The sequence below is a fragment of the Charadrius vociferus genome, unplaced genomic scaffold (assembly GCF_000708025.1).
Source record: "Charadrius vociferus isolate BGI_N301 unplaced genomic scaffold, ASM70802v2 scaffold126, whole genome shotgun sequence".
Classification (NCBI taxonomy): domain Eukaryota; kingdom Metazoa; phylum Chordata; class Aves; order Charadriiformes; family Charadriidae; genus Charadrius; species Charadrius vociferus.
This window is the reverse complement of record NW_009648894.1, coordinates 435,511-460,046: the sequence shown is the minus strand read 5'-3', so window position 1 is coordinate 460,046 and position 24,536 is coordinate 435,511. Positions and strand designations below refer to the sequence as shown.

The 24,536-nt window shown below is 39.2% G+C and overlaps 1 protein-coding gene across 1 annotated transcript in view; it reads left to right on the top strand.

The window, feature by feature from the left end:
• CUBN (cubilin (intrinsic factor-cobalamin receptor)) overlaps positions 1-24,536 on the top strand; it is a 146,685-nt gene that overhangs the window by 69,975 nt on the left and 52,174 nt on the right. The window contains exons 30-41 of the mRNA XM_009887113.1: positions 3,034-3,208; positions 4,852-5,033; positions 11,035-11,191; positions 12,539-12,655; positions 14,922-15,035; positions 16,320-16,448; positions 16,700-16,832; positions 19,046-19,251; positions 20,514-20,695; positions 22,250-22,439; positions 23,506-23,703; positions 24,042-24,188. Coding sequence (XP_009885415.1) covers positions 3,034-3,208; positions 4,852-5,033; positions 11,035-11,191; positions 12,539-12,655; positions 14,922-15,035; positions 16,320-16,448; positions 16,700-16,832; positions 19,046-19,251; positions 20,514-20,695; positions 22,250-22,439; positions 23,506-23,703; positions 24,042-24,188 — 1,930 coding nt within the window. The remainder of the gene's footprint in view (positions 1-3,033; positions 3,209-4,851; positions 5,034-11,034; positions 11,192-12,538; positions 12,656-14,921; positions 15,036-16,319; positions 16,449-16,699; positions 16,833-19,045; positions 19,252-20,513; positions 20,696-22,249; positions 22,440-23,505; positions 23,704-24,041; positions 24,189-24,536) is intronic.

The following is a 24,536-nucleotide window of genomic DNA, read 5'->3' as shown; positions in this document are numbered from 1 at the left end:
GGGCAGAAGCAAATGATAAGAACAGATTAAAACCATGGGCTTTATGGCAGTGTCCCGGATCCCCGCTATGCCATCCAACATCATTTTATCTCTGGATCAGGTGCTCTGGTCAGACTAAATGTTTTTATTTTTATTTTTATCTGTTTGCAGCTCAGATATCCTGTGACTCTTTGTGAACCACACCCTGGAATTCATTCTTTCCATTCATTCTCTTTTCCCTCTTCTTTTTTCATGTGGTAACTATTGGTTTTCCTCTTTGTAGCCAAAAGTGACATTTTATTGTTTTTTGTCATGGAAACACTCTTGACTTGTTTTTGTTCCAGCGCTTGTGAAAGCATCTGATTAATTGAACTGGCATAAAGGAGAAAAGAAAATACACTCCTAACTGTAAAGAGCATGCCTTTGACTGTGCTTTTTATTTCGAAACTGTGCAGAAGGCTGTTGCCAAACAGTTGACAATGTAAAGGAGACCCACAAACCTCAGATTTCCATCAATATTTCTTTCCCATCCTTAATTCTCTTCCAACAGGTCAACTGTAAGTGTTCAGCTTGGGCCAAGTTCATTTCTGAGGTAATACTACAGAAACCAGCAGGGTTTATGTCAGAGCTGGGTTTGGTCCCCTTGCCTGGTGTGCAGATAGCCCCAGGGAGCACCAGAGATGATGTGAGAGGCTGGTCCATGATGCTTATTAAATGCATATTAGAAACTCCTGCTGTTTCCTCTGCCACATAGCTTCTCTGGGCTGGTTTAGATGATTAAGAGCATGTGTTCCTGCTAGATCTCATGCTGTGGCTCTGACTCAGGGAGTATACCACAAACACATTTTAAAATTCACATTTTGAACAGACTTCTGACAAATGCATCTGTCATTGGGCCTCACAAGCAGACAAGCAGTGAGGTTTTTCTGCAGACACTGAGCTTGCAGCGGACAAACATGCTCCTTCCCCAGACTGTGACTGCTTCATTACAGATTCTTAATCTGAGCTGTGATTTCGTCCATTCTGACTTCTCTTGAATGTCTTAAGAAGATCAATTGGACAGAGGAACCATTATCCATTCAAGTCATGCAGCCTCCCTGCAGAATGCAAAAAAAAGTGCTATCTCAGTCAAAATTAAAATGTTTAAGCTATTAAGCCTGTGTAATTAGCCACTAAAACAGAATACAGTCTTTTGAACATCTAACAGACTATGACGTTTACAAAAAAATTAATTCCTTGTTTCTTCTGGGAATGCAAACTTCAGCTTCTGAGGTCTCACATTACCCTGGAGTCACTGAATATTTTTTCCAGTTAAAAAAAATTTCTTTCCTTTATACCTCTCACAGCAGAGCAGTGTCAGGCACCGGGAGCAGTTAGTGAACACACGATCAATCAAATTATGTAGTAACGCACTACACTTAGCCCTGGAGGTGGTGGGACTAGCTTTGCTATTTGTAAGACTTGGTCAGATATTTAGCTTGGACAGAACCCAAACTCCTTCTGAGATTAAAAAGTATCCGGCAGAGCTTATTAAAATATTGAGTTTCCCCTCATCTAGAAGGGATCAGAGGCAAAAGGGCCATATAGAAGGCTGGTTCTTATAGTACTGCCACTTTCTGAGAGAGGTTAATGGATTGCTTTTTTTGACCTTTTTGGTGTTTACCAGACTAATAAAATATTGGAGCAGACTGGAGATGCTACTGGTGGGAAAATCCTGATGGGGTTTGGTGCCTTAGCTTCCTAGTCTCTGGTTTTGTTGTTAGAACTCGCCATTCTCTAGTTTAGTTTTAGGATTTATACATAATATCCACTGATACAATGAGAATCTATTGCTAGTCCAGTTGCTTGAAAGACAATAGCACACTATTTGGTGTATCTCTTTAACAGTTTTTACATCTGACCTTACTATCAAGCTGACTTTTGCAGCTGCTCTCCTACCAGGGACATACCAATGGGAGGTGGGAAACCCTTAACATCAGGTGGCATTTCATTAGCATGCAAGAAGCCAAAAAAATTCAATCATTGAAGGCACTAGGCACCAATATCACATGTCTGGATTTGAAAATTGCACTGAGCATCTGTATTTTCTTCAGCTTTGAGAGGAAAGACTAAGAGAGGTGAGCCAGTTCCACCGGTTATAAATGAGCTCAAACTAAAATCCCACATCCCTTTTGGAAAACAAGAAACAGGATTAACAAGGCTTCAAGCACGGCCACCTAATTAACTTTAATTGGTTTAGAGCAACCTGATCTCACTGAAGATGCCCCTGCTCACTGCAGGGGGGTTGGACTAGATGGCCTTTAAAGGTCCCTTCCAACCCAAACTATTCTATGATTCTAAAAATGCATTATAAAGTACACAAAACTGCTGACGATTAGAGTGGTGTTTTTCTGGTTTATGACTGCCCAAGTCACACTCTTCTGAGTAGGAAATAATTACTCTTAAAAGTCAAAACCTGTCTTCTGTGGCAAATACGTATGATATATATCGTTGTTTCTGAAAAGTAGTATTAAAATGTAGTTTACTTAACCAAAATACCATAGTTTGGATGTTGATTCTGCCATTGAAGTCAATAAAATTGCAATGTTTTTTGTTTTATCAGAAAGAGTGATGAAATCTAACTCAAATTTAAAAATCAGTCTTAGCCGTGCCTTTAAACATAAAGGGTGCAAAAGATCAGCACAAGTTCCTACAATGATATACTGTTTGTTTGCACAAGCACACAAAAAAATCTGGATTTATATCCCCACAGAAACAAGGTGCTACCCCTGGAGGGATGGAGGAAGAAGAATGTGGCAAAGTCCCCAAAGCAGAAAACTCTTATTTAAGGCTGGGTTGAAATCATCTATACTTTTATACTTGCACTAGATGGTTCAGATACCAAGTAAACCTGCAGAGAAAATAACTTTATTAGCTACTTTACATTTCACAATGTGGAATCACTTTCAATACTTCCAGTTGTTTTTTTTTTTCTCTTAGGTAAACATTTCTCATGTATTCTATGTGGCAGACAGTCTCTTTGAACAACTTTGACAGTGTTTCTTCCATTTCTAGGTCTATGGTGGCCCTGATTTCCTCTCTCCTAGACTAGCCCAGCTGTGTGTTTCAAGATCAGCACAGAACCCACTGCGAGTTTCTACTACTGGCAATTCAGCCGTTGTCCGTTTCAAGACAGATGCAGCAGGGACAGGGAGAGGTTTTAATGCCTCCTGGCAGGAAAATCTGGGTGGTGAGTATACTGATAAATACCAGGAGAAATTCAGGAAGTCCGAGAATCGTGGATCAGTCATAAAAGCACTTGAAGTAGTCAAACAGCACGGGACTGAAAACTGAAGGAGAGTTTAGGTGTTACTGGATCTGGTAAGAAGAAGAGATGCTGAAAAACACACGGAGGAAAAAATTGTCTAACTAGCTAAAATCTAGGCCTATTTATTTATTTTGTAACAGTCTACCTTGCTGGAGTTTCTTCTCTACATAATCAAGACATCTCTGTAATCAGAAAAGAACTTTTGCATGCTAGCAGTTCTCCCCACCCATTCACCCACACAGAGTCCTTTATTAACTGAATGATGCTTTTGGTTTTAAACTGTAAAGTGAAAAATATCTGAGAACGTGGCTTAACTTGGAGAACTCGGTGGACTCCAAAAATATTTGGAGTGATTAGTAAATACTTGAACTCTATAAGGTTCATCCATCCCCCATGTGATTATTTGTTCAAAGCCTTACTGGTAATCAGTAAAAGAAGAGACATGCTTAAAAGACCCAAACACGTCTCTACATGGGAGTTCTTATGAAAAGGCCAATTATCAGAAAATAATTGCAATGAAAAGTGAGGAGAGGCAGATTTTAATTCTTGCATTTTTGCTTGATGAAGCGTACTGATTCATTAGTTTGTCAAGGTTTATACTTCTCCATTCTCACAAGCTTTATGAGAAAGGCACAAGATTTTTTTTTTAATAAAAGAAGTCTACAATAGTCCTTTGAATTAATCCCCTTCTGAGATCTGGCAGGTTATTCTGCTTAGGACCCCTGAAGCTTTCTCATCCCTTTACAGCATCTTGCCTGTTGTACTCCAACCCCCCTCTAGCCTCTAAAATACCCGCTCACCAGAATGCAGTAACAGTATAGTTTTTATCCTTCCAGCAGGCTGCCTCCATCTATAGCATTTCCAATGCATTTCTTTCACCCTCTTCCATTCCTTTACAACATATAAAAGTCCATTTGTTTGTGTTAGTCCTATTGAAAGTCCTGGCACTTCTCACGCAGGACCCATCATTCCAGGCTATTTAGATATTCATGAGCACTGGAGCTATTCTGGTCAGAAATACCTGAGGGTGGAGTCCTCAGGAAGCCCTCAACTGCCTGGGTAGAGAAGTAGAAACTTGAGGCTTGCAATTGTTGTGCTGCTCATGGGGGAAGTGGAGCTTCTGTCTGTCTTGATATTTTCAGAAATGGTTTTCTCACCCATGTGCTCAGCTTGGCCTAGTCATTGCTTTCTCAGTATGCTGGGTCTCTGGCATTCATATGAATGGTATTTTTGATTGCTTTTACAATACCTAGGATACAGGAATACCAGCACTAATACTTCAGCCTTTACAACATCTACTACCAGCCTGGGGCTAGAAAGAAACATTACTCGCAAGTGTCGTTGTTGTATATTCACCAATAATGATAATGTTATACTTTCCTGGTAGTCGTTACCACTGATTTTTGTTGCAGACAGGACACTTCAACAGTTGGAGCACTCATCTTACAAAAGTTTAATGTAGGAAATATAAAGATAGAGGTGTTCTTCCCTTAGTTTAAAAATAGAGGGGGAATCTCACTGAGCATTAAAGAGCTTCTGATTAAAACTGATTATGTCTTTTTCAGGCTGCGGTGGGATTTTCCAAGCTACCAGTGGGGAAATCCATTCTCCAAACTATCCTCAACCTTATAATAACAACACAGATTGTTCTTGGGTTATCCAAGTTGACTACAGTCACAGAGTCCTATTGAACTTCACGGATTTTGACATTGAAAATCACCATTCGTGTAACTATGACAATGTTGCAGTAAGTAACAATAGAAATTTCAAAAGTTTCCTAATTGAGTCTGGTGAAATGCTTGCAAAAGAGGAAGCTTACTGTGCAACCTAGGCTGCAGCTGGTTTCAGACTGGTATTGTATAGTCATATTTATTCACTGATGAGCTAAGGCTTCAGTTTACAGCTAAACAGTTGTGATCTAGTTCCCTTTGCTTCACCAACGAAACAGGATCACAAATGTATTTCTGTATTCTTCCAGATTCCCACTTATATCTGGAGGTATCTTTTCTTGAAAGAAGTGCATGCTTCATCCTGGCATCTTGCTTTTCCTTTTGGTGGTGTGAGTTCTAGTTATACAGCAGTAATAACTTCATACATAGGTGTCTGTTATTATGACACCCTTTACCATTTATAGTGCAGTTTACCGCAGCTTGCTGCAAGCCATAGGATGGACTGCCCACATATATAATAGATTTGCCCACACTCTGTTACAAACTCAGGAGAGTGGGAGGTCTACATCCAGAAGGAATTCTGACGGGCTGGTTTTCTTTATGTATGCATTGTGTATTCAGTGCTCCTCAGCTGTCCATTTAATTGCTTCATTAGAGCTGCTGCTGCTCTCTTAAAAGTTTCACACTGCTGTTTGTTTGTGAACTTTTGTTGATGTCACAGAAATTCAAGTGGCTGCTCCATCAGTGCATGACAACGAAGAACTCTCCATGGCTCCGCTTGGCCTTTTGGGAGCAGGGACATGAAATCCTGACCTTTGATGTCAGATAGCATTTCACTTAGTACAAAGGCATGTGTGATCAGTACCAGTCAGCTAAAGCACAGTGGCTGTAGCCCAAAATCCAGCTTTCCTATCCTTGATAAACTGTCATTCATAGAGGACTCAATTTGGCAGGAACTGAGACTCTTTTGAAAACAACATCAGTTTTAACAGCATTGCCGTGTAAAGCTTTTTCGTACTGAACCAGAAAAGGAAAATGTGTCCCCCTTTTGCTGAGCAGAACTGAAGATTTCATTTAGCCACAAAGCATCTTTGTCCAATGACTGTTCATTTTTTTCTGGTTCTGAAGCACAGGGAAAAATGGTTATGTCTTTTTATTTAAACTACATCAGGGGAATCACTGAAAGGGAAAATCTATTGGAAAAATTTCCAAGTCTTCTGTGATATCACACAGGGCTAGAAAATCAGATTGCCTGACAGAAACACAGGCCATCTGAAATGGCAGTACTGGTAAAAATGCCAGAAGAAATTCACAAATTAAATTCTGAAAAGACCTGATATACAAGTTTCTCTTTTAAACATGATGCCAATGGATGTATGTACATATCTAAACTCTTTGTATATTACTCAGCTCCATGAGCTCCTTGCGGTTACAGGCACAACTCCTGTTACCTTGATAGGCCAGATACGGGCACCGGGTTTTTAATCACCGAAAGCCAGTCCTTCAGCTGGCAGAGGACATGGCTGTGGCAGAGCTCTTTGCATGAGTGGAGTTTGCACACCAGTGCAGTGCAGTGACACTCCTTTTCCTCTATTGCCATACGAGTATCTGTTGTTTGCTTCTGCTTTTTGGTTTTTTGGGTGTGGTGGAGGAGGAAGTTGCCCATCAGCCCCAGCTGTGCAAACACAACTGAAGCAGCAACGTGAGCAGGGAGGGAGATTTAAATTTAGTGCAGGTATCAGTCACTGCTCACCAAGTGGAGGGTGCTTTGAAAATGGATGAGGGAGAATGCTGATTTGAAGCCAAGAGATAACAAAGGGCTCTGGTCTATGAGGTAGAAAAGAGCTCTTCAGTGCCAATGTAGGGAGACCAGCAAGGCAAGAAAGGAGTGGATGGGGTTTCTTTCTCTACCTGGTATGCCAATAAGCAGAAAATCACTTGTTACCAACACCTGGATGTGATTTGTGTTCATCTCATTCCAAGGCTTGCTATATGCTTTGCTGGTAATAGAACAGAGTGAGGGGACAGAGAGTGCCTGGAAATACATGAGTAGATGTCTGACTGTGAATGGTTTAGGAATTGCATTCCAAAAGCTGCATAAAATGGAAAATATGGGCAGCTAAGGAAGCTGGTGGGTTGTTTTTCTCTCTCTAATATAGGAACAACTACTGTGTATGAGTAACACCGTGGTTCCACCCTTTTCTATTTCTTAAATTTTTACTTATCTTTATGGATTTTATTTTCTCTGTGAGTTCTCTTGGGGCTTCTCCCCACCCTTGAGTGTACCAGTGGCCTTTTCCTTCATCATTCCCCTTCTAGAACCAGTCATTTTTCCCTGCATTATGACTCGTGATTTTTTTTTTTTTAATATTTCTACCCTAAATTCCTTTCTATGGGGAACACATGAAAACGTATTTTTTTTCCTGTAATGTTTCCATTGCAGATTTGTTATGTGAGCAAAATGGAGGGAGGGAGGAAAAACACTCATTTCTGCTGCTTCTTGGCCATGCTGCAACTCCAAAAAGCCCAGTGTGTTTTTCAGTTCTCCTCGATTTCACATGTGAATCTGAGCACAGGTCTATGTTCAGCGAAATGAATTCTAAGCCCGTAACGGTAACTCACGGTGTAACTGCTATGAGCTCCCTCTAGAGTCAATGGATGGAGTGCGCAGAGAGCACTCCAGGCCACCGAAAAGCCTTCTTCATTCACGTAGCTGCCTAAATTTAGTTGATTCCTCAGTTTCTATGCCTCAGTTCTGTAACTTACCTGTTCTCTGAACAGATGAACGTTTCATCTGCTAAATGAGGATGTATGTAGCCTTTACTTTCTCTGATCTCAAATATGGCTTGGTTATATTCTGTAGAAAGCATAAGAACTTTGAGAAGACTTTTTGCTGTCACTGTCACCATCCATAAGGAATAAATTTTTAATTTTTCTTTGTGTACTAGCCCATTTCTACCTGGAGAGTGTGTCTCACAACAAACAAATTTGGGTTTTTTGGAGGAAAATAGAGGGAAAGAAATAGTGAATGCACTAATTCCTGTATTTTTTGCCCATGTGTTGAACCAGAATTGGATCTGGCACTACACCAGGAGTGCAGGTTAGACAGAGTTTCAAGTATTTGGAGATTTGAGGATGTGGCTCGGAAGGCAGTGCTTGTAGCACAAGGGACTGGAAAGTGGAGGGCGAAATATTTTTTTCTTTTCAGTGGCTTTGATTAAGTAAATGTTATATTTCTTTCCTGTTGCAGTATAACAAGAAATACACAGGAATGTAGAAATGTAAGCCTCTGGGAGCTAGAGAGGAGGTATGGCTTCATTTATTCCAGGTGCTGGCAGAGAGGATCTTCCAAGAGAGGACAGCTAGAAATATGTGGAGTTTTATTGGATCAGAAGACAAAAATGATCTTCTTTTTGTCATGTGCTTTTGCAAAATGCAGGACACATTTGAACAAGGCAGCAAGTCACACAGTTATGTTCATTGTGGAAAGGGAAGAGAAGAGCAACTTGCTGCTATGCACAGTGCAAATGAAAACTTGACTTTTAAGTAAGCAGATGCATCGTTTTCCTTTACTCATGCAGCCACAGAAATGCATTTCTCAGATGTTTTCAAAATAACTTTCAGAAGCTGCAGAGAGACACAACTCTTTCCTGAACTAGTGTGTGAATATTGTGGTTTCTGATCTAGATTCAAGACTGAAATCCTCCCTATAAAATAGTTTAAGTTAATAAATAGCAGGTAAGGAAAAATGATGCAGTCATACAATATCCATGTGTTATTGCTCCTGCTTAACTTGTAACTGCCATAACCCCTAAGAATTGCTGCTTTATCTCACTAATGCTTATGCTGAACTGTTGCTTGAATCAGATTTTTAGCAAGTGTAAAGGCTAGGAATCATTTTTGGGCTTCTGAAAGAGGAGGCAGTACTATTCTTCAAGCAAGTTGGCCAGAAAAGGCAAATACACTTGATTTAGAAAACATTTCTCCGACTTTATATTCTTCTCCCAGTATTACCACAGAAAGACTTCTTTATTCCAGAAAGCTCTGGGAGTGAAATGCCTACTTAGTCTCTCATGTTACTCATCCTTAATATCTTCCTGAGTAAGAAAGCTCAACTCAGGCTCACAACAGTCCATGTGTCAATGGTCATATTCTCAGCTGTGCAGAGTGGCACAGATCCATCAAAACCAGCAGTTTACGTGAACTGTAGTCAGGCCCTCTCTCTACACTCTGTCAGTGCAATGCTTATTCTCAGTTCTAACCTTTAGACAAAATCCTCTCACTGCTGTCTAGGGCAAGACAGTACCGTAATTCCTAAGGCTTATTTTGTTAGTCATTACTTTTTTCACATTCCATGGTTTGTGGTTTTTAACTTCAGGCGGTCTGATTTATATACAGAATACGTGCACAGGAAGAATAAACACTGCACACTATGTATTAAAGTGCTGATTGTGGCAGGATGCCAAGAGAGAAGGAAAAGGTTGAATGGATGGATATTTTGAGTGTCTTTACAGGTACTCATTTTTACAGACATTGCAGTACACTTAATATTCTGTCACAAGGTCCCACACAGCTAGCTAGTGTTATAGGCCCAAGGACAAATGTTCAATTCATGAATACAGCATTGGCTATGTAGGGTATGTCAGTGGATTAAGCAGGAGTTTTGTCCTTTGTTTCTCAGCTCCAAGGTTTATTAGAGACAGGTCATCTTTTTCTCAGCTGCTCTTTTTATATATGTTTTCACTAATGTGCTCATAGGCCTTTGAATACTGGAGGCAGAAACATTCGTTGTGTTACACAGTCTAGTTAGAAATTTTTACTTCATTGGTGCTGCATTGCACAGACTGGCTGGAATTTGAGGCATTTTGAAGTAAAAGAAGGCAATCTTAAACAGAAGTACATTTCTTGTAACCCAATGGCATTATTTTGCTCAAAGTGGGCTTTTGTCTAGCTTTTAACATTCTAGCACCTGAATATCTTCTAGTCCTCCTATCCATATTTTTCTCCATTTTGCTATAGGAAGCTGAGTCACAGGTTGTGTTAAATGGCATGTCTATGGTAATGCAAGGTGTTAATGCTGAAACAGGAACTGAATTCAACTCTTGTTGCTGCCCAGTAGCCCAAAGGCTGTTCCTCTGTGGGTCATGCAACTGTGCTCATCACTTCTGAAACCAGGCACAGGGGCCCTGAGAGTGGCCCATGGCTCCAAACACAGCAGCAACAAATCACATCTGCAGGAGTGCTAGGAAAGATTAGCGGGACACTGAGACTGTGGTCATTTTTCCTTCTCTGTAGTTTCTCTTGTTATAATTTTTATGTTGCTTAAGCTAGAAACTCATTGGTTTTAACTTCACTGTCCATCTCTCTGATTGTGAAACAGAGGGGAAGGAAGCAAAATTATCAGCTGTAGGAGAAAAAAGAGAAGGAAGGCATTTGTGGTAAAATTAAAAGTGAAGTTTTGTAAAACTGTCTTTGCTTTCTTCTTCCCTTTTTTAACTCTTCTTTAGCTCTACTTAAATAACACTTCATGTATGTGTGTGTAATTCAGCACTCTAAAGCTATTATAAAGCATGTATATATGCACTCTGATCCTTGATGCTGGGTACGTGTATCTAAAAACCATAATTTTAGTGTCTTCTCTTCTTGTGCACAGTCATAGCTCCCAGTGGTGCACTAGTTACATGTCTAAAGACAATTTAGAAGTCTTTACTGAGGCAAGACGTAGGGTTTAACTGAACGAAAACTACAGGGGAACTTATGTTAGCTTTTAACAGAAAACAATAAATGCATGGGACTATCTGGATTGTTAAAGGAAAATTGCTTCCATACCAGATACATACAGAGGAAGATGGGTACCTGCATTTTTGTTATAAAGGCTACAGTAGCTTCAGCCTGAAATACATGCATTTTTTTGAAATGGCTACAGAATTAAGATAGGCAATACCTGGTTTGTTTGCAGTATGCATACCAGGGATGTATCAAGATCAAAATGTATGAAACATAAGAGAGGGAATGAAATAAAATTCTTCTCAATACTCCTTTTGAAACCAAATACTTCATTTGATCTTGTCATAACAGGTATTTGACGGTCCTAGTAATGAAGCACCGCTTCTTAGAAAACTATGTGGGACACAGCATCCTCCTCCTATCACATCCTCCACAAATCTGATGTACATCCGACTGCGCTCTGATACAACCATCCAGCACAGGGGCTTCAGTGCTCGCTTTACTGAAGGTAATTTGTCATTTACACTAATGTATATTTATCTAATCACCAGTTTGTTTGTATTAAACACAATCTTCTAGCACAGTTGATAATGGGAAGTGTTTCTACACATGCAGCATACCAGTGTGTATTTTTAACAGGACTGAATTTTTCCAATTTATTTATTTATTTTAAAGAATTTAAAATCTAACGATCATCTTAGATTCTTTGATTGGGTTAAAAAATGTACTTTTTATAGCAAGGTATCTAGCACACGTCAGCTGCCTCTTATTCCTCCTCCCTAGAGAGTTAGCTACCCATAACTGCCCTGAGAAAAATATGCAACTGGCAGTTTCCACAGACCTAGTGACAAAATAACATTTTATATGTCTATCCATGCGCATGAATCTGAAAAGCTATAAAAGAATTCTGTGTGGTGCTGTTGATGGAGTTCATGGATTCAGGCCTGCAAACCCTGCCAAACATCAGCTATCCAATTTGTGGAGGACTAATTGGTATTTTACATGATTTCCTTTTTAACGAAAACTGACACTAACTTGGCAGATTTTTTCATGAAGTTACATACTATTTGATGATTGGTAATTTTCTTTTTTTTTCCCACAATAACTTTGAAAATAGTTTCCCCCCCAAGATATAGCCATTTATTTTTTTTGCAGAGAAAATTCCTTTCTCTCATTTTCTTCTTAGGATTCTTTTTACTATAAATTATTTCTTTTCCCAGTTTTTTTTTTTCTTTGAAAATATTGTGAAAAATGATACAGAAAAGGAGGAATTTGCATCAGAAAAATCTCAGGAACCCCAGTTATAACTCAGCACTGTTAGCCAAAGTTATGCAGTCAGCTGAGCTCTTGCATGTGTGCAACATTTCACACAATTGCAGTTTTGTTGACACAGCTAACAAGAGGATCATGCCAATGCACTGTGTTGCCATCCTTGGGCATTGGAAGGTTCTGGAGAGTTTCTTACAATTTTTTTCCTTCCTAGTTGCCAACACAGGCAAATGATCAGAGAAATGGGTGTATGATTGCACTACTCTGAAACCAAGTTATTTTGGCTCTTCTGGACTATAAGGAGCTGATAAAGATGAGACCTGTTCCCAGGTCACTCTGGCTTCTCTCAGATGGTCAGCCAGGTGCAGCATGGCTGGTGGATCCAGGTCAAGAAAGTACATCCAGTACTGGAAGCTAGTCCTTAAGTCCCTTTTTCTGCTAAATTACTGTTGTGAATTTTATCCTCATTTCACATTGATGAAGCAGGTTACATTTTATGCACTTTTTCACTACAGAACCTAAGACATCTGACTTGTATTTATAAATATCTATGTGTATATGTGTGTGTATGTGTTTCATTCTAAAGCATGCGGAAGTTTCATAGAGTCAGATTCAGTTGGGGCAGCAATTTCCTCTCCTCTGTATCCTGCCAAATACCCAAACAATCAGAACTGCAGCTGGATTATTCAGGCTCAGGAACCATGTAAGTAAAAACATCTTTTATAGTTAGCTGGGATGACTAACATCCTCATCTTCTTTTCTGCAATAACAATACAAAATTCCTCCTTTATTTCTTTAGGAAGTCCTGCATCCTGGTAGTTGGAGAGCGTGGCTCTCCTAATCTGTCCTAAGTCAGATTTTACTGTAAAAGATTTAGTGCATAGTGAGGAAAACAGTTTACAACTTTGTATTCTTAACTGATTTACTGTTACCCAAGTGTTGCAATTATAAATGAGGTGTTGAATGCTATGTGAAGTTGGATTGGTCCCTGAGAAAATCTAAGGGTTTGTATATAATTAAAGCACTTGTATTTAGCCGACCTTATTTTGGTCTGGATTTTTCAGGCTAGAGTTGTGTTAGATCAAATCTATGCTTTTAACATAACCCTCCTCCCAAAACATTAATTAAATAAAGCAAAAAGGTACAGATGAATTTCAATTTCAAATGCAAATAATGAAAAAGTAAAGAAACTGGTCTTATGTGCATAGATACACCCTCGGATGTTCCTGCCTAATTTTTGACAGATCTATGATTTATCATAAAACACCAAATATTTTCCATCAGATACTGGTATTACGTTTACATTCTATAAGATTCCTAAAAATTATTTACAATTGGGTAATAGTATCCTTGTAACATCATTTAAAATAAATGTTTATTTTTAATAGCAACTACTGAGCTTCAGTTGTTCAACTGATATTTAGCCATTGTTGTTAAAACCATAGAATGTTCTGACCACATTTATAAGTTTATTTTACTAAGTTATAGAATGAAAATCAATTTGCCAAAGAAAACACCTAAAGAAAAATCAGGAGATAAGCAATGCTTTTTTTTTAGCATAGGTTCTTATACAAATACATGAAAAGGACATCATCAAAGCCGTTCCTCACCTACACAACATTTATTTTTAAAGACAATCTTTTCCTGGATCCAGGTGGGAAACTCGTACATAACTATTGTCTCCTGAATTACATCAGTATGAGAGACTAGAAAAATGCTGTATAAGTAACCTGCGTATGTAATGATTTTCTCCACTTACCACCAGGATCACCCCATACCACACGTTACCGATGCACATGGCTTCGTCATGGCAGTCACACAGCATTAGAGGGCACAGCCATATACCATAGATTTAGCCAATGGCAAAACACGGCAGAGTCCTGCTCGGCTTTTACTGAGAAGGCCAACAGGTCTCCTGCTCTTGCCACCCACTGTGTTTTTCCTTTTTGCTTTGTATCCTGAGGACCTGCATTGATAGCAGGAATTGATTGACCAGACAGGACACAGAAGATTGCCGAACACGCAGACTATGCAGCTGAATGTCAGTCAGTGGCACCCTGCTGAATGCAGCGCCTGGGTCCATGTCTGTCGTTTCAGCTTATTCTAGCTGATTAGTTGTAGCCCAGTGAGAAGCAAAATATTTGTGTCAAGTTCAGGCTTGGTCAATGTGGGAGAAAATTTAGTTATCATCTAAATTGTGAGACTTTCTGACCCGCTCAAACTGCATAGGAGCTTGAAGGCCAGGAGTAACTACTGTGACCAACTGGTGTTCAAGACAGCCTCTCTTCTTCCAGTTGTGACTTCACCTTTGTTCATATCAGACAAGCAAGAGCAATACGAAAGTCAAAAATACTGAGTCAGAAATTCTCTTTTTCAGGACGTAGCCTGCAGTCCAAGGGTGTGGAAAATCCAATCCCATACAAATATAGCTGAGTGTAGTTAATGATCCTTTAACCAGTCCAATTGATGTGTGTGGAACATTATAAAACAATGAAAGAACCATCTCTTTCTGAGTCTGGAGCAGGGCAGCGTCAATTCACATTTTGTCCAGATCTATGGTATAGATCGCAAAGGGACAGAAATGAATGTGTAGAAATAAGTTTTGTTTCTGAATGTGTGTGAATTTTCCATGTTGTATTTGCTGATATTGTCAGTATACAATGAAACTGTTCAGATATTGGGAAATTTAGATTCATGTGTATGTGTTAAATCCTACGCTTCTAATGTCAGTTGTACTTGAAAGTACTGAAATATGAAGAGATTTACCAGGACCTTTGCAGTAAGGATTAATGCACTTCCATCAAATTCACTCCACATACCAGGGAATAAACTAACTTTGTATGTTATGCTTTATGGGGACTGATTGACTTCAGGGGAGAAAAGAAAAGATGGTACATTTGTTTACATGTAATTATTTTTCTGTGAAATACCAAACTTTGTTTTAAGTTTTCACTCTTTGCTGTTGCCAGTCAACCACGTTACACTCTCGTTCACTGACGTTGATATTGAAAACAACAGACAAAACTGTACAACAGACTTTGTGGAGATTTTGGATGGGAATAACTACGAGGCTCCTCTTCGAGGTATTTTACCTTTCCCTTGTTTATTTCATATATAGAGCTATGTCCAAGGTAAACAGGAGAAGGTTTTGTGTGAGTGTTCTCCTGCTTCATGGATTTTCTCAGGGAAAGGAAGCTCTTTGGCTCCTCTGGCCAGAGGAGACCGGGGATGGAGGCTAAGTCTTCAGTATGAATTGCCTGATCCTCCCAGGCTCTGACTGTATTCCTACTAACCTGCAGTTTGGAATTGACTCTAGCTGCCTTTTCCTTCCTCCTCAGCTGAACAATATTGGGAACCAAGCAATTCAGTTTAAACTGAATTCCCAGTTAACTGTACAAAACCAAAGTGTAACCTGCACTCATAAGCACAGTCCACACTAAACATAGGTGAAGAACGCTGCAGATTTCTGGCAGCAGAATAGGGATTTTCCTCAAGCCCCAGAAAGCCTGACTTTCTGCTTGTTCCTGAATTTTCGACAGCTTTCTCCCAACATATCTGTCCAGAGCCATCACCTTCAAGTGGCAGGAGCAGCCTGGAGCAGCAAAATTCAGTGCTTATACTGCCAGGAAGCCGTGAGAGATCCCTGGCCACAGGGTGGTCCTGGCTCCCCTCACATCTCCAGGGCTGCCTCAAATTTGTTTCTGGAAGATTTGAAATATCTGTGCCTGATTATGCTCTCCTTTACTCTGCTTTTGTATATGCTTCTTTGTCAGGAGTGGGGCTGCACTCAATTTAAATGGTTTGTAACTAAGAGCAGAATTCATTTTTTGGTATCCTACCCTCGGCTCTCACTTGGCAAGAGGACCAGGATACTAGCTGCTATCTTTCGTTTTGCTCAGATGCCTTTCTGCTAGATCATGATTCATATTTCTTATCCCCATGTTACAATCCACTACAGGAGAACTGGTCTGTTATTTGTCATGTTTTTTTTAGCAGAAACCAATTGAGTGAAATGGAAACTACTGTCAGATATATTTGATGGGAATTTTTTTTTTTCTTCAATTAGGCTGTAATTTCTGGACAGGGTGAACACAAACAAGCTCAATGACAGAATAGCCAGTGACTAGGGTGTCTGAAGTGTAGGAGGTCCTTCCTCTGTGAAAAAAAAAAATTGCCGCCAGAGTTGAGTTCTGTGCTAATGAAATGGAGTATTTCATTTTTATGTAGATTGAATTGACAACTGCAATTGTAAGCAACAAATGTTACTCCTGGTTGCTGTCAGGCATTAACCCCAAATATTAAATTAGCCATAGTAATTACATGCTGAACACTCCTTTTTTTTTACTCTCTGGCTCGTTCTCTTTCAGGCCGTTACTGTGGCACTACTATACCACATCCTATCACTTCTTTTGGTAATGCCTTGGTGGTCAACTTCATCTCCAACAACAACATTACTGCCAGAGGCTTCCATGCCACCTATGCTGCATCATCATCATGTAAGTCCATATGACAGGTGTTGCTACCTTATACTTTTAAGAAGAACAGATACTGTATCTCTTTGTCTCTCTGACATTCCCTCTTTTAAAATCCCCCATTACCCTTCTTTCTTTTGGCCAAGGTCTCAGCAAGTATATCAACAAGCTAAAGAACAAGGAGACAAGGAGAAATGCTTTCTTGATTAGCAAATGCTCTGGCTCTGTCAAGATTTTTTTTTTCTCAAGCCTCTTCTGTTTCCTTCTTGTTGCAGCCTGTGGGGGTACTTTCCACATGGACAGAGGAGCTTTCAACAGCCCTGGCTATCCTGACCAGTATCCGCTCAACACGGAGTGTGTCTGGACGATTCTGAGCTCCCCTGGCAACCGGCTCCAGCTGTCCTTCATGTAAATGCATTGCCAGGGGTTATTATTCAGCCCTTCAACAGACCCGAAGGAAGGATGCTCTGTGTTTATTAGGAAATGTAATTACCAGATGATAAAGCTGAAACATGTTTTTAGAGTAACTTGGAAAGAGAACACAGCAGTGGTTCATGGCAGCTTGCAATCAGTGTTCTCCTGTCTTAGTCATTGCTTATATTAAGGCATATACCGCATTATGTAAATAGGTAGTTTATTGTTTGAGCAACATGGAATGCTGAAGAAGCCAGTTCTCACTCACTTATAAACAAGAAGAGGAAATTTAGCATTGCTCTGCCTTTTCTTTACAAATGAAATTCCTACTATTTCCTCACTACCAGATTTATTGTAGTATTTATTGTACAGCCGAGTAACAGAAAAGACCCAGATACTCCACTGATTGTAGGGTTAGAATTCGTATTAAAGCCTTCAAAATTTCTCCAACAATTATAGCAGTGGACGTACGACAGGGTCCAGGAGAGTATCTGAAGGAATTTTGTTTTCCCTTCAGCCAAGTAACTTTCCTTTGAAGACTTCTGACAGGACAGTCATGCGTGATCCACGGAACAATGTGGAGTTCTTTACCAGGGTCCTTAGGTTGTTCTTTACCCATGATGCGGATTTCTGAGCCTCTCTGTTTCCCGGCATCAAACAGTGGCTGCTGCCAAGAAAGAGAGCACTGACCCTTTGCAAAGCTTATCAAGAATCAGCAGGAAAAGAAAAGTAATTCTGAAACCTGCATTTACAGTTAACCGGGACAAAAGGAAAATTTACCCAGTAACATGCTGACTGCATAAGGTGTAATTTGTTAGGCATGTACTGATTCACTCAATAAACTCAATAAAAAGGACATTCTATTCCCCCTTTGCTCACTGAATCAGAGAAAAAGTACTACAGCCTGAAAACATTTTCCAGACTATTTGCTACAAAATAATGAATAACAACTTTTCAGAACTAAAACAGAAATCTAGTGTGAAGCAGAAACTATCAGCAGAACATACGTTCAGTTATACCAAGTGACACTGAGTAGATGTAAACTCTTTTTTTTTGAGATACACATAGCTGAAAGGCAGCTGAAAAATACCGGAAAGCATGGAGTAATTGTGTTAGAAAGCAGTATTTATTTTAATTTTTTTAAATTTAATACTAGGGGTTTATAAAGTTTTGTTGGCATGAGGCATTCATTTTCTTCAGCTAAGTCTGAACAGAAATCCCTGTCTTGAAATTTGAGGGTTAGCTTTAAATTGGTCTGAAGTATGTCCAGATGAGTGGTTGGCACCATTTTGCAGCATACATACACTGAACACTCAAGGCTATATTCAGGATTGAAAGGGTGGAGTTGTTACCAGAAAATGAGAATACACAAATATTTAGGGCACTGGTTATAAGAGGCACTCTCTGGAATCTTTACTATGTATTCATAGCCGCCTTCTGAAAGTATATTGGATGAATCAAAGCACTTCACTTAGAATAACATAACGATTTTTAGAATATATGTAGCATTCAGTTTGGCGCACTAATTTAGAATTTGTAATTTGATTACTAAATCCCATTCCTTTCATAAGGTAAAAATTGGTTTGGAAGAGTTCATAACAGTCCTTATTATTCTTTTGTACACCCAGCTGTGTGAAACTCAGAGAGGCCAGAGAAGCAGTAATATTTTCTAATTCTGGAGAAACTACTAAGGGATTCTGACCTCCGAGATGTTAACTACAAATGAATCTAGGCTTCTGGAAATTGTTTTCTCACCAGAGAGCATACTGAAAGAATACACATATGAAGGGGCTGCAGACTGATTTGTAAGGCTAAAAGTAACTCTGCACCCAATATATGTGCACTCAGTAAATAGTCTGGGCTTATATTAAAAATTGGGTTTATATATCAGGGGCTTTTTGTGTTTCGTGGTTGTTGTTGCAGAACCAACCAATATTACAAGGGTTTGAGAATTCTTTAGAAATTATAACTTTGCAAACTGAATCTCTGTCGTAAATTAAGGGGCCAGAAAGGAGAGTGCCCTGTGTCAGTAGCACTGCCAGGTAATGAGCAATGACTTCTGGGTTCCAGAGGGTTTTGTTGCTGCCCTCTTCTTAACTGTTACAGTAGGATACCAGCTACAGAGGGATTTGTGGCCTGGCAGTGCAAACTCTGAAGTATGCATCAGTCACATGCCTGCTAACGCTCTTCTACTCCTATTGAAACAGAGCGTTCCAGGTGGAACCTAGTAGTGACTGCACCAAAGATTACCTGGAGATTCGTGAAGGGAATGAGACTGGCAAACTGGCAGGACGATTGTGTGGGAACTCCTTGCCTTCAAATTATACATCTACTGTTGGACATATCCTGTGGGTCAAATTTGTCTCAGACAGCTCAGGCACCGATGTTGGCTTCAGGGCCACATTCTCTCACTGTAAGTAAATTATATTTAATTGAAAACTGTTCTTCTTTCATAACGCTTCCAAAATGATTCAAAGAAGTGAACGTTTGGTCCTGTAAAGTCTAGGAGAAAATGCTGGTTAGTGTCAGCAAGGCTGTGAATTCACTCAATATTTTGTAAAATATCTGCTGAATATAAAGGGATGTTCTAAAACATGTCAGAACAGAACTCGTCTGTATGTAATATAATCAGAAGAATTAGACATTAAATTCTATCTTTTTAAATTGTCATAATAGACAGTATTTTTTCAAATTGATCATATTATCCTTCCAGAAGCAAAAAACTTCACGGATTACAGAAAATAAAATGTTCTCTCTTTCATTGACTGTTTTCTAACAGTTTATGACCTGGTTTTCAGATTCTTCCTTCAGCAGTATTGGGCTGTGAAGATACAAATAAGAGCTATATACTAAAAACTTTTATGGCAACCCAAGTTTACCCTGTTAGAGTTAAACATATCTGACCACATGTCTTTGCTACCTGAGAGTAAGCAATGGTATTTAATGTTTATTAGGCAACTGACAAATTAAGAAAAAAACCATTTCTTTCCCAGCTTTCCATTTTGCTTGTTGAGTACAACAGTGTCCATCTTCCAGTTTGGATCTAGATGCCATCAATCAGGGAGCAGAATTAGAAGAAAAGGAATCGATACCAGTTTGTAGATCCAAAATTGCAAGGGACCATTACAAACATCAGTCTGACTTGCTGCATGAACAGACTGCTGAAGCTAAACATCCACAGCCATTCTGATTATGCAAGCTAAACTTCTAATAATGTTCCTTACTTTGACACCTTTACTACTAATTTTCAAAAGGAATTATCAATAGGTCAGAGCTCAGTGAAATCAAAACCATTTTTCACCAGAACACACAAAGGTATTTTAAACAAATCATTTTATTATTTAATGCTTCTTGGGAAGAAATTAACATGAAGTAGACAGAGTCAGGAGGGAATTTAGGTGTCCCTTCTTCCTGCCTCTCCTACATGTAGAGCCACATGGCTCAAATGGGTAATTTCCTTCAGATAAGGGAACACTGCATCCCTCACAACAAGAAAATAATTAGATGTGCATCCTAGGATTGTCTGAGACACAAGTCTATGCCTCGGAGCGCTGTCTAGTCCTAAGTAAATTAAGTCAGATGGGATGAAATGAAAGCTATATTCCAGTCTGGGCCCCAATGCTTCTTTTAATATATGTGATTAGAAGCATTACTTGTCTCTTTCTTGTTTTTCAGTGTATGGAAATGACATTGTGGGAAACAGAGGACAGATAGCTTCACCACAGTGGCCCAGAAGTTACCCTCACAATTCCAATTACCAGTGGCAGATAAGTGTTAATGCTTCACAAGTCATCCATGGCCGTATCCTGCAGATGGATATCGAAAATCATCACAGATGCCATTATGACAAGCTCAAGGTGATTTCATTGTGAGAAGTTATTTTATTTTAATTAACTTTGATAAAAATTATTAATAGAGAATCCTACAAGAGAAATGTAAAGAATTGCCAAGGATCTGGTGTAGTTTATTGGTTTTGCTATGTTGTCTTTTCAATAATTACTAGCTATAGGAAGGGTTACTTACTCTTTGGCTCTCTAACAGATATTTCCAAGCTGTAAGTGTGAAACTTATTAAAAATAAGTCCACAGTGGTACAATCCTGAATTTTCAAATCCAAGAATTTCAGGTCAAATACCAGATTGAACTTTGCTCTGTGCTGGTTCAGTTGAGGACAGCAGTGACAATGACATCTTAGTGCCTCTAAAAATAAGATTATTTTAAAATCTTACAAGGAACAATCCTTTACTTGTACCTTCTTTGCTCTGGATCAATAATTGCTGTTCGCAGTAGGAAGGTACATCTTTCTTCCTGTTTGATTGTTTTTCTGTACCCTCCTATAATACAGTCTAGCCTTTTTACCAGGCTAAAAAATACAGTATGCATGGTGCTAAGCAAAACAGAGCAATAGAGGAAACAACTTCTTTCTGAACTTAGCTAAACATAACTACATGGTTAAATATGGTAAACCTCTCCTTGTCTGTTTTTTTTTTTGTTGGTTGGGGTTTTTTTAAACAGCTGATTCAATAATGATCCTTTTCTTTCATCCTTGGGAAAAAGAAAGTTAACACTAGTTCAATATATTCAGTATATTCAATTCATTATTAATTCACTGATATCCAAATTCAATATTAGTTCAAAAAGGAAATATAATTTTTTTCTTTGTATCATGTCAGATTTTAACAGCATCTTCTTTCTTCTCATTCACCCTGCCTTTCTTTGTCTCTCTGAAAGCAAAATAAGTTTCTTAAATCCATTTGACATTCAGTGGATGTGAATCAGCCTGACCTTTAACCTGACTCAAGGATCAGACCTTCAGTGTTATGTTAATGTTTATTTAATAGTTTTGTCTACTGGCCATTTTATACTGGGGGAAGTGGACAAGAACACAAATAGGTTTGAAAGGTGGCAAAAGAGAAGCATCTTATAACCAGCTAAGATTTTGGCTTATAAATAGATAAAAAGAAAAACATATTCTTGCATATTTATTTGGTAGAATTTAAAATATATGTGTTCCTCAGAGGGAAAAAGGAAAAAAAAAGAAAGAAAAACAGTGCCTTTTTTTCCTGCAGATCGTGTTGAGGTTTTCCTCAGCAAGGAACAAGGTTGTACCGTGCACTTTTTTAACATGGGAGGCCAGTTCATGTCCCCAAAGAGCAGCCCTGTGATGGGGAATGAGCTGAATTTGGTGGCTTCCAATTAGATCCTTCTGTGAAAGCATCACAATTAACTGTATAATGGAAAGGGAGATTATGTTCTGTTTTATTGTGAGAGAGGTTTCTCTCTAACGGGGATTTGCTGAAAGACCACTCACTCATTTAAAGAGGGTAATTTTCTCCTTGGAAACTTGCTGAGTATGGGGCAGATGAGAATCTGCCTGTGTGAGGAATGACACTGTTCTCCTCCTCTCTGCAGGTTTATGATGGGCCCACCATTCATTCTCGTCCTATTGCAACATACTGCGGTGCGGACCCTGCTTCTTTTGCATCCTCTGGCAGTTCGATTACAATCCAGTTCCAGTCAGATTCATCTGTGACTGGAAAAGGCTTTCTTTTGGAGTGGCATGCAGTGGATGCTTCTGCTGTTACACGCACCATTGCTCGAGGTGGGTGTTTAGTGGGTTGCACAACTAAAAGTGCTACATCCAGGACATACTCAGCTTTACTTAAAAACCTCCAAACCAACTTCCTCACAAGAAAAAGCCGTAGGTATTAACAGAGGGAAAGCTTTCACTGGCATTTTAATTAAGCATTTTGATAGCTTTTTAAAGCAATTTCTGGGGACTCTCAGATATACTGTTTTACAGTGTTTTAAAAATAAGTGTGTTGATAGAAGGGTGGTTTTATTTTCATGAAAGCTAAACATTTTATACGCTTTCATGAAAAAGTATCCCTCTTGAAATAAGATTGTTAAATCACTGGCCGTTATCATAGGAAATCATTCACTATAATGCATCTCATATCCATAAATAAAAATAATATGCTCAGTATGATCATGTACCTCTAACAATAGCTCCTGGAAGAAGAGGGAATATGCTTCTTGTACCATTGGTATTCTCTGAGCAAGTTCAACAAGAGACAGTTAAGACTGACTAGGACACAGTGCAATGTCTTCTCTCTAAATCTGAAAGCAGATTTCTGGGGACAGAGGGACTAAGGAGCTCTGGGGCTCTGCAGGATACTGGCAGTATGTAATGGGTTTACGCGCTGGGAGAACATTGATATATCAATAGATATCCCAGCAAGGACTCCATCTTGATCTAAACTTATAGCTGAGGTGTTAGGAGTGGAGAAAGAAAAGCACTTCAATTTCAAGAGGGTCTAAATTGTTTATGTATTATTTGGTATGTATGTACTATTCCTTTCTGATATGCAACATGTGTTAAACTGTGTTAAATGCTCATAGGTCTTTTGTTAGATATTCCTCATGGTAAAATAGGTCACATCATTGCTGCACCAGGTAGCACAGGAACATCCTTATAGCTCAGCATTTTCAAGTTATGTATTCTCAGTTCAAACTTAAGCAAGGCTTGAAGAATTGCATTCCTGTGACTATACATATAACTGTGCCCCCTTTGTGCTTAATTATAGGTCTGTCATCTTAAATTATACAAGGGGAGTGTTCAATTTAAAAAGAGGATGCTTTCATTTTTGTTTTCTTGTACGTGACAGGTGCGTGCGGAGGGACTGTAACAACCGAAGAAACACCTTCATTCCTCTTTTCGCCGGGCTGGCCCATGAATTACAGAAATTTTGCTGACTGTGCATGGCTTATCAGAGCTCCTGGATCCACTGTGGAGTTCAATATCCTGGCCATGGATATAGAATCTCACAGCTCATGCAACTACGACAAACTTATTATCCGAGATGGTGAGAAGCCAATCTTACCCTTGCCCTGACAGCATGCAAGAGATACCCAAGGTCCCAGTACTGGAATTCTCATGTCCGTTTTGCTTAAGCAATCTAGATAGAAATGGGAATTTATTCTAAATCAGTATTCTTCCTCTACGCTGACGCATTCAGTTAGATAAAAAAACCACAACTGGCAATGTCTAGCAAAATATTCGGTGGTCTACAAAAATATTTCTCAATCTGTAAGGGGTTAAAGATCTTGAAAAGCACCTGCCTGCAAGTATGAGCCACAGCAACTAACAGGCAGATATGAACAGATTTGGTTTTAACATTAATATTTCTTCTTTTCATCTCAGGAGACACTAGTCTTTCTCCAGTGCTGGCTACTCTGTGTGGACGAGAACCTCCTGGGCCAATAAAATCAACTGGAGAGGCAATGTTCATCCACTTCCTGTCAGATGCAAGTGTCACTGGAGCTGGGTTTAATGCCTCTTATCACAAAAGTAAGATTTGTTTCTCTTCTTCCCCAAATAAATATCTGCCTTGCTGCTAACAATGGGTTAAGGAAAGAAAAGACCCTGTCATTTTTAAAGCTGTCTACAGTCTATCTAATTAATCACACAGACCAATTATTCACATCTCATCAATACACATTAATAGATGTCTGACTCTGCAAAGGTAAAATTTGCTAATTTCCCAGTGATATAACACAACAAAGCATGATTCAACCAGACCAGTCACTTTTCAGAAGAAAGAAAAGTGCCTAAGTTTATAACAGCTCAGCTGAAGGGTGAAAGAATGCCCAACTAAGAGAGGGAAATAAATCACTCAAAGTGTAGACACAAAACAGA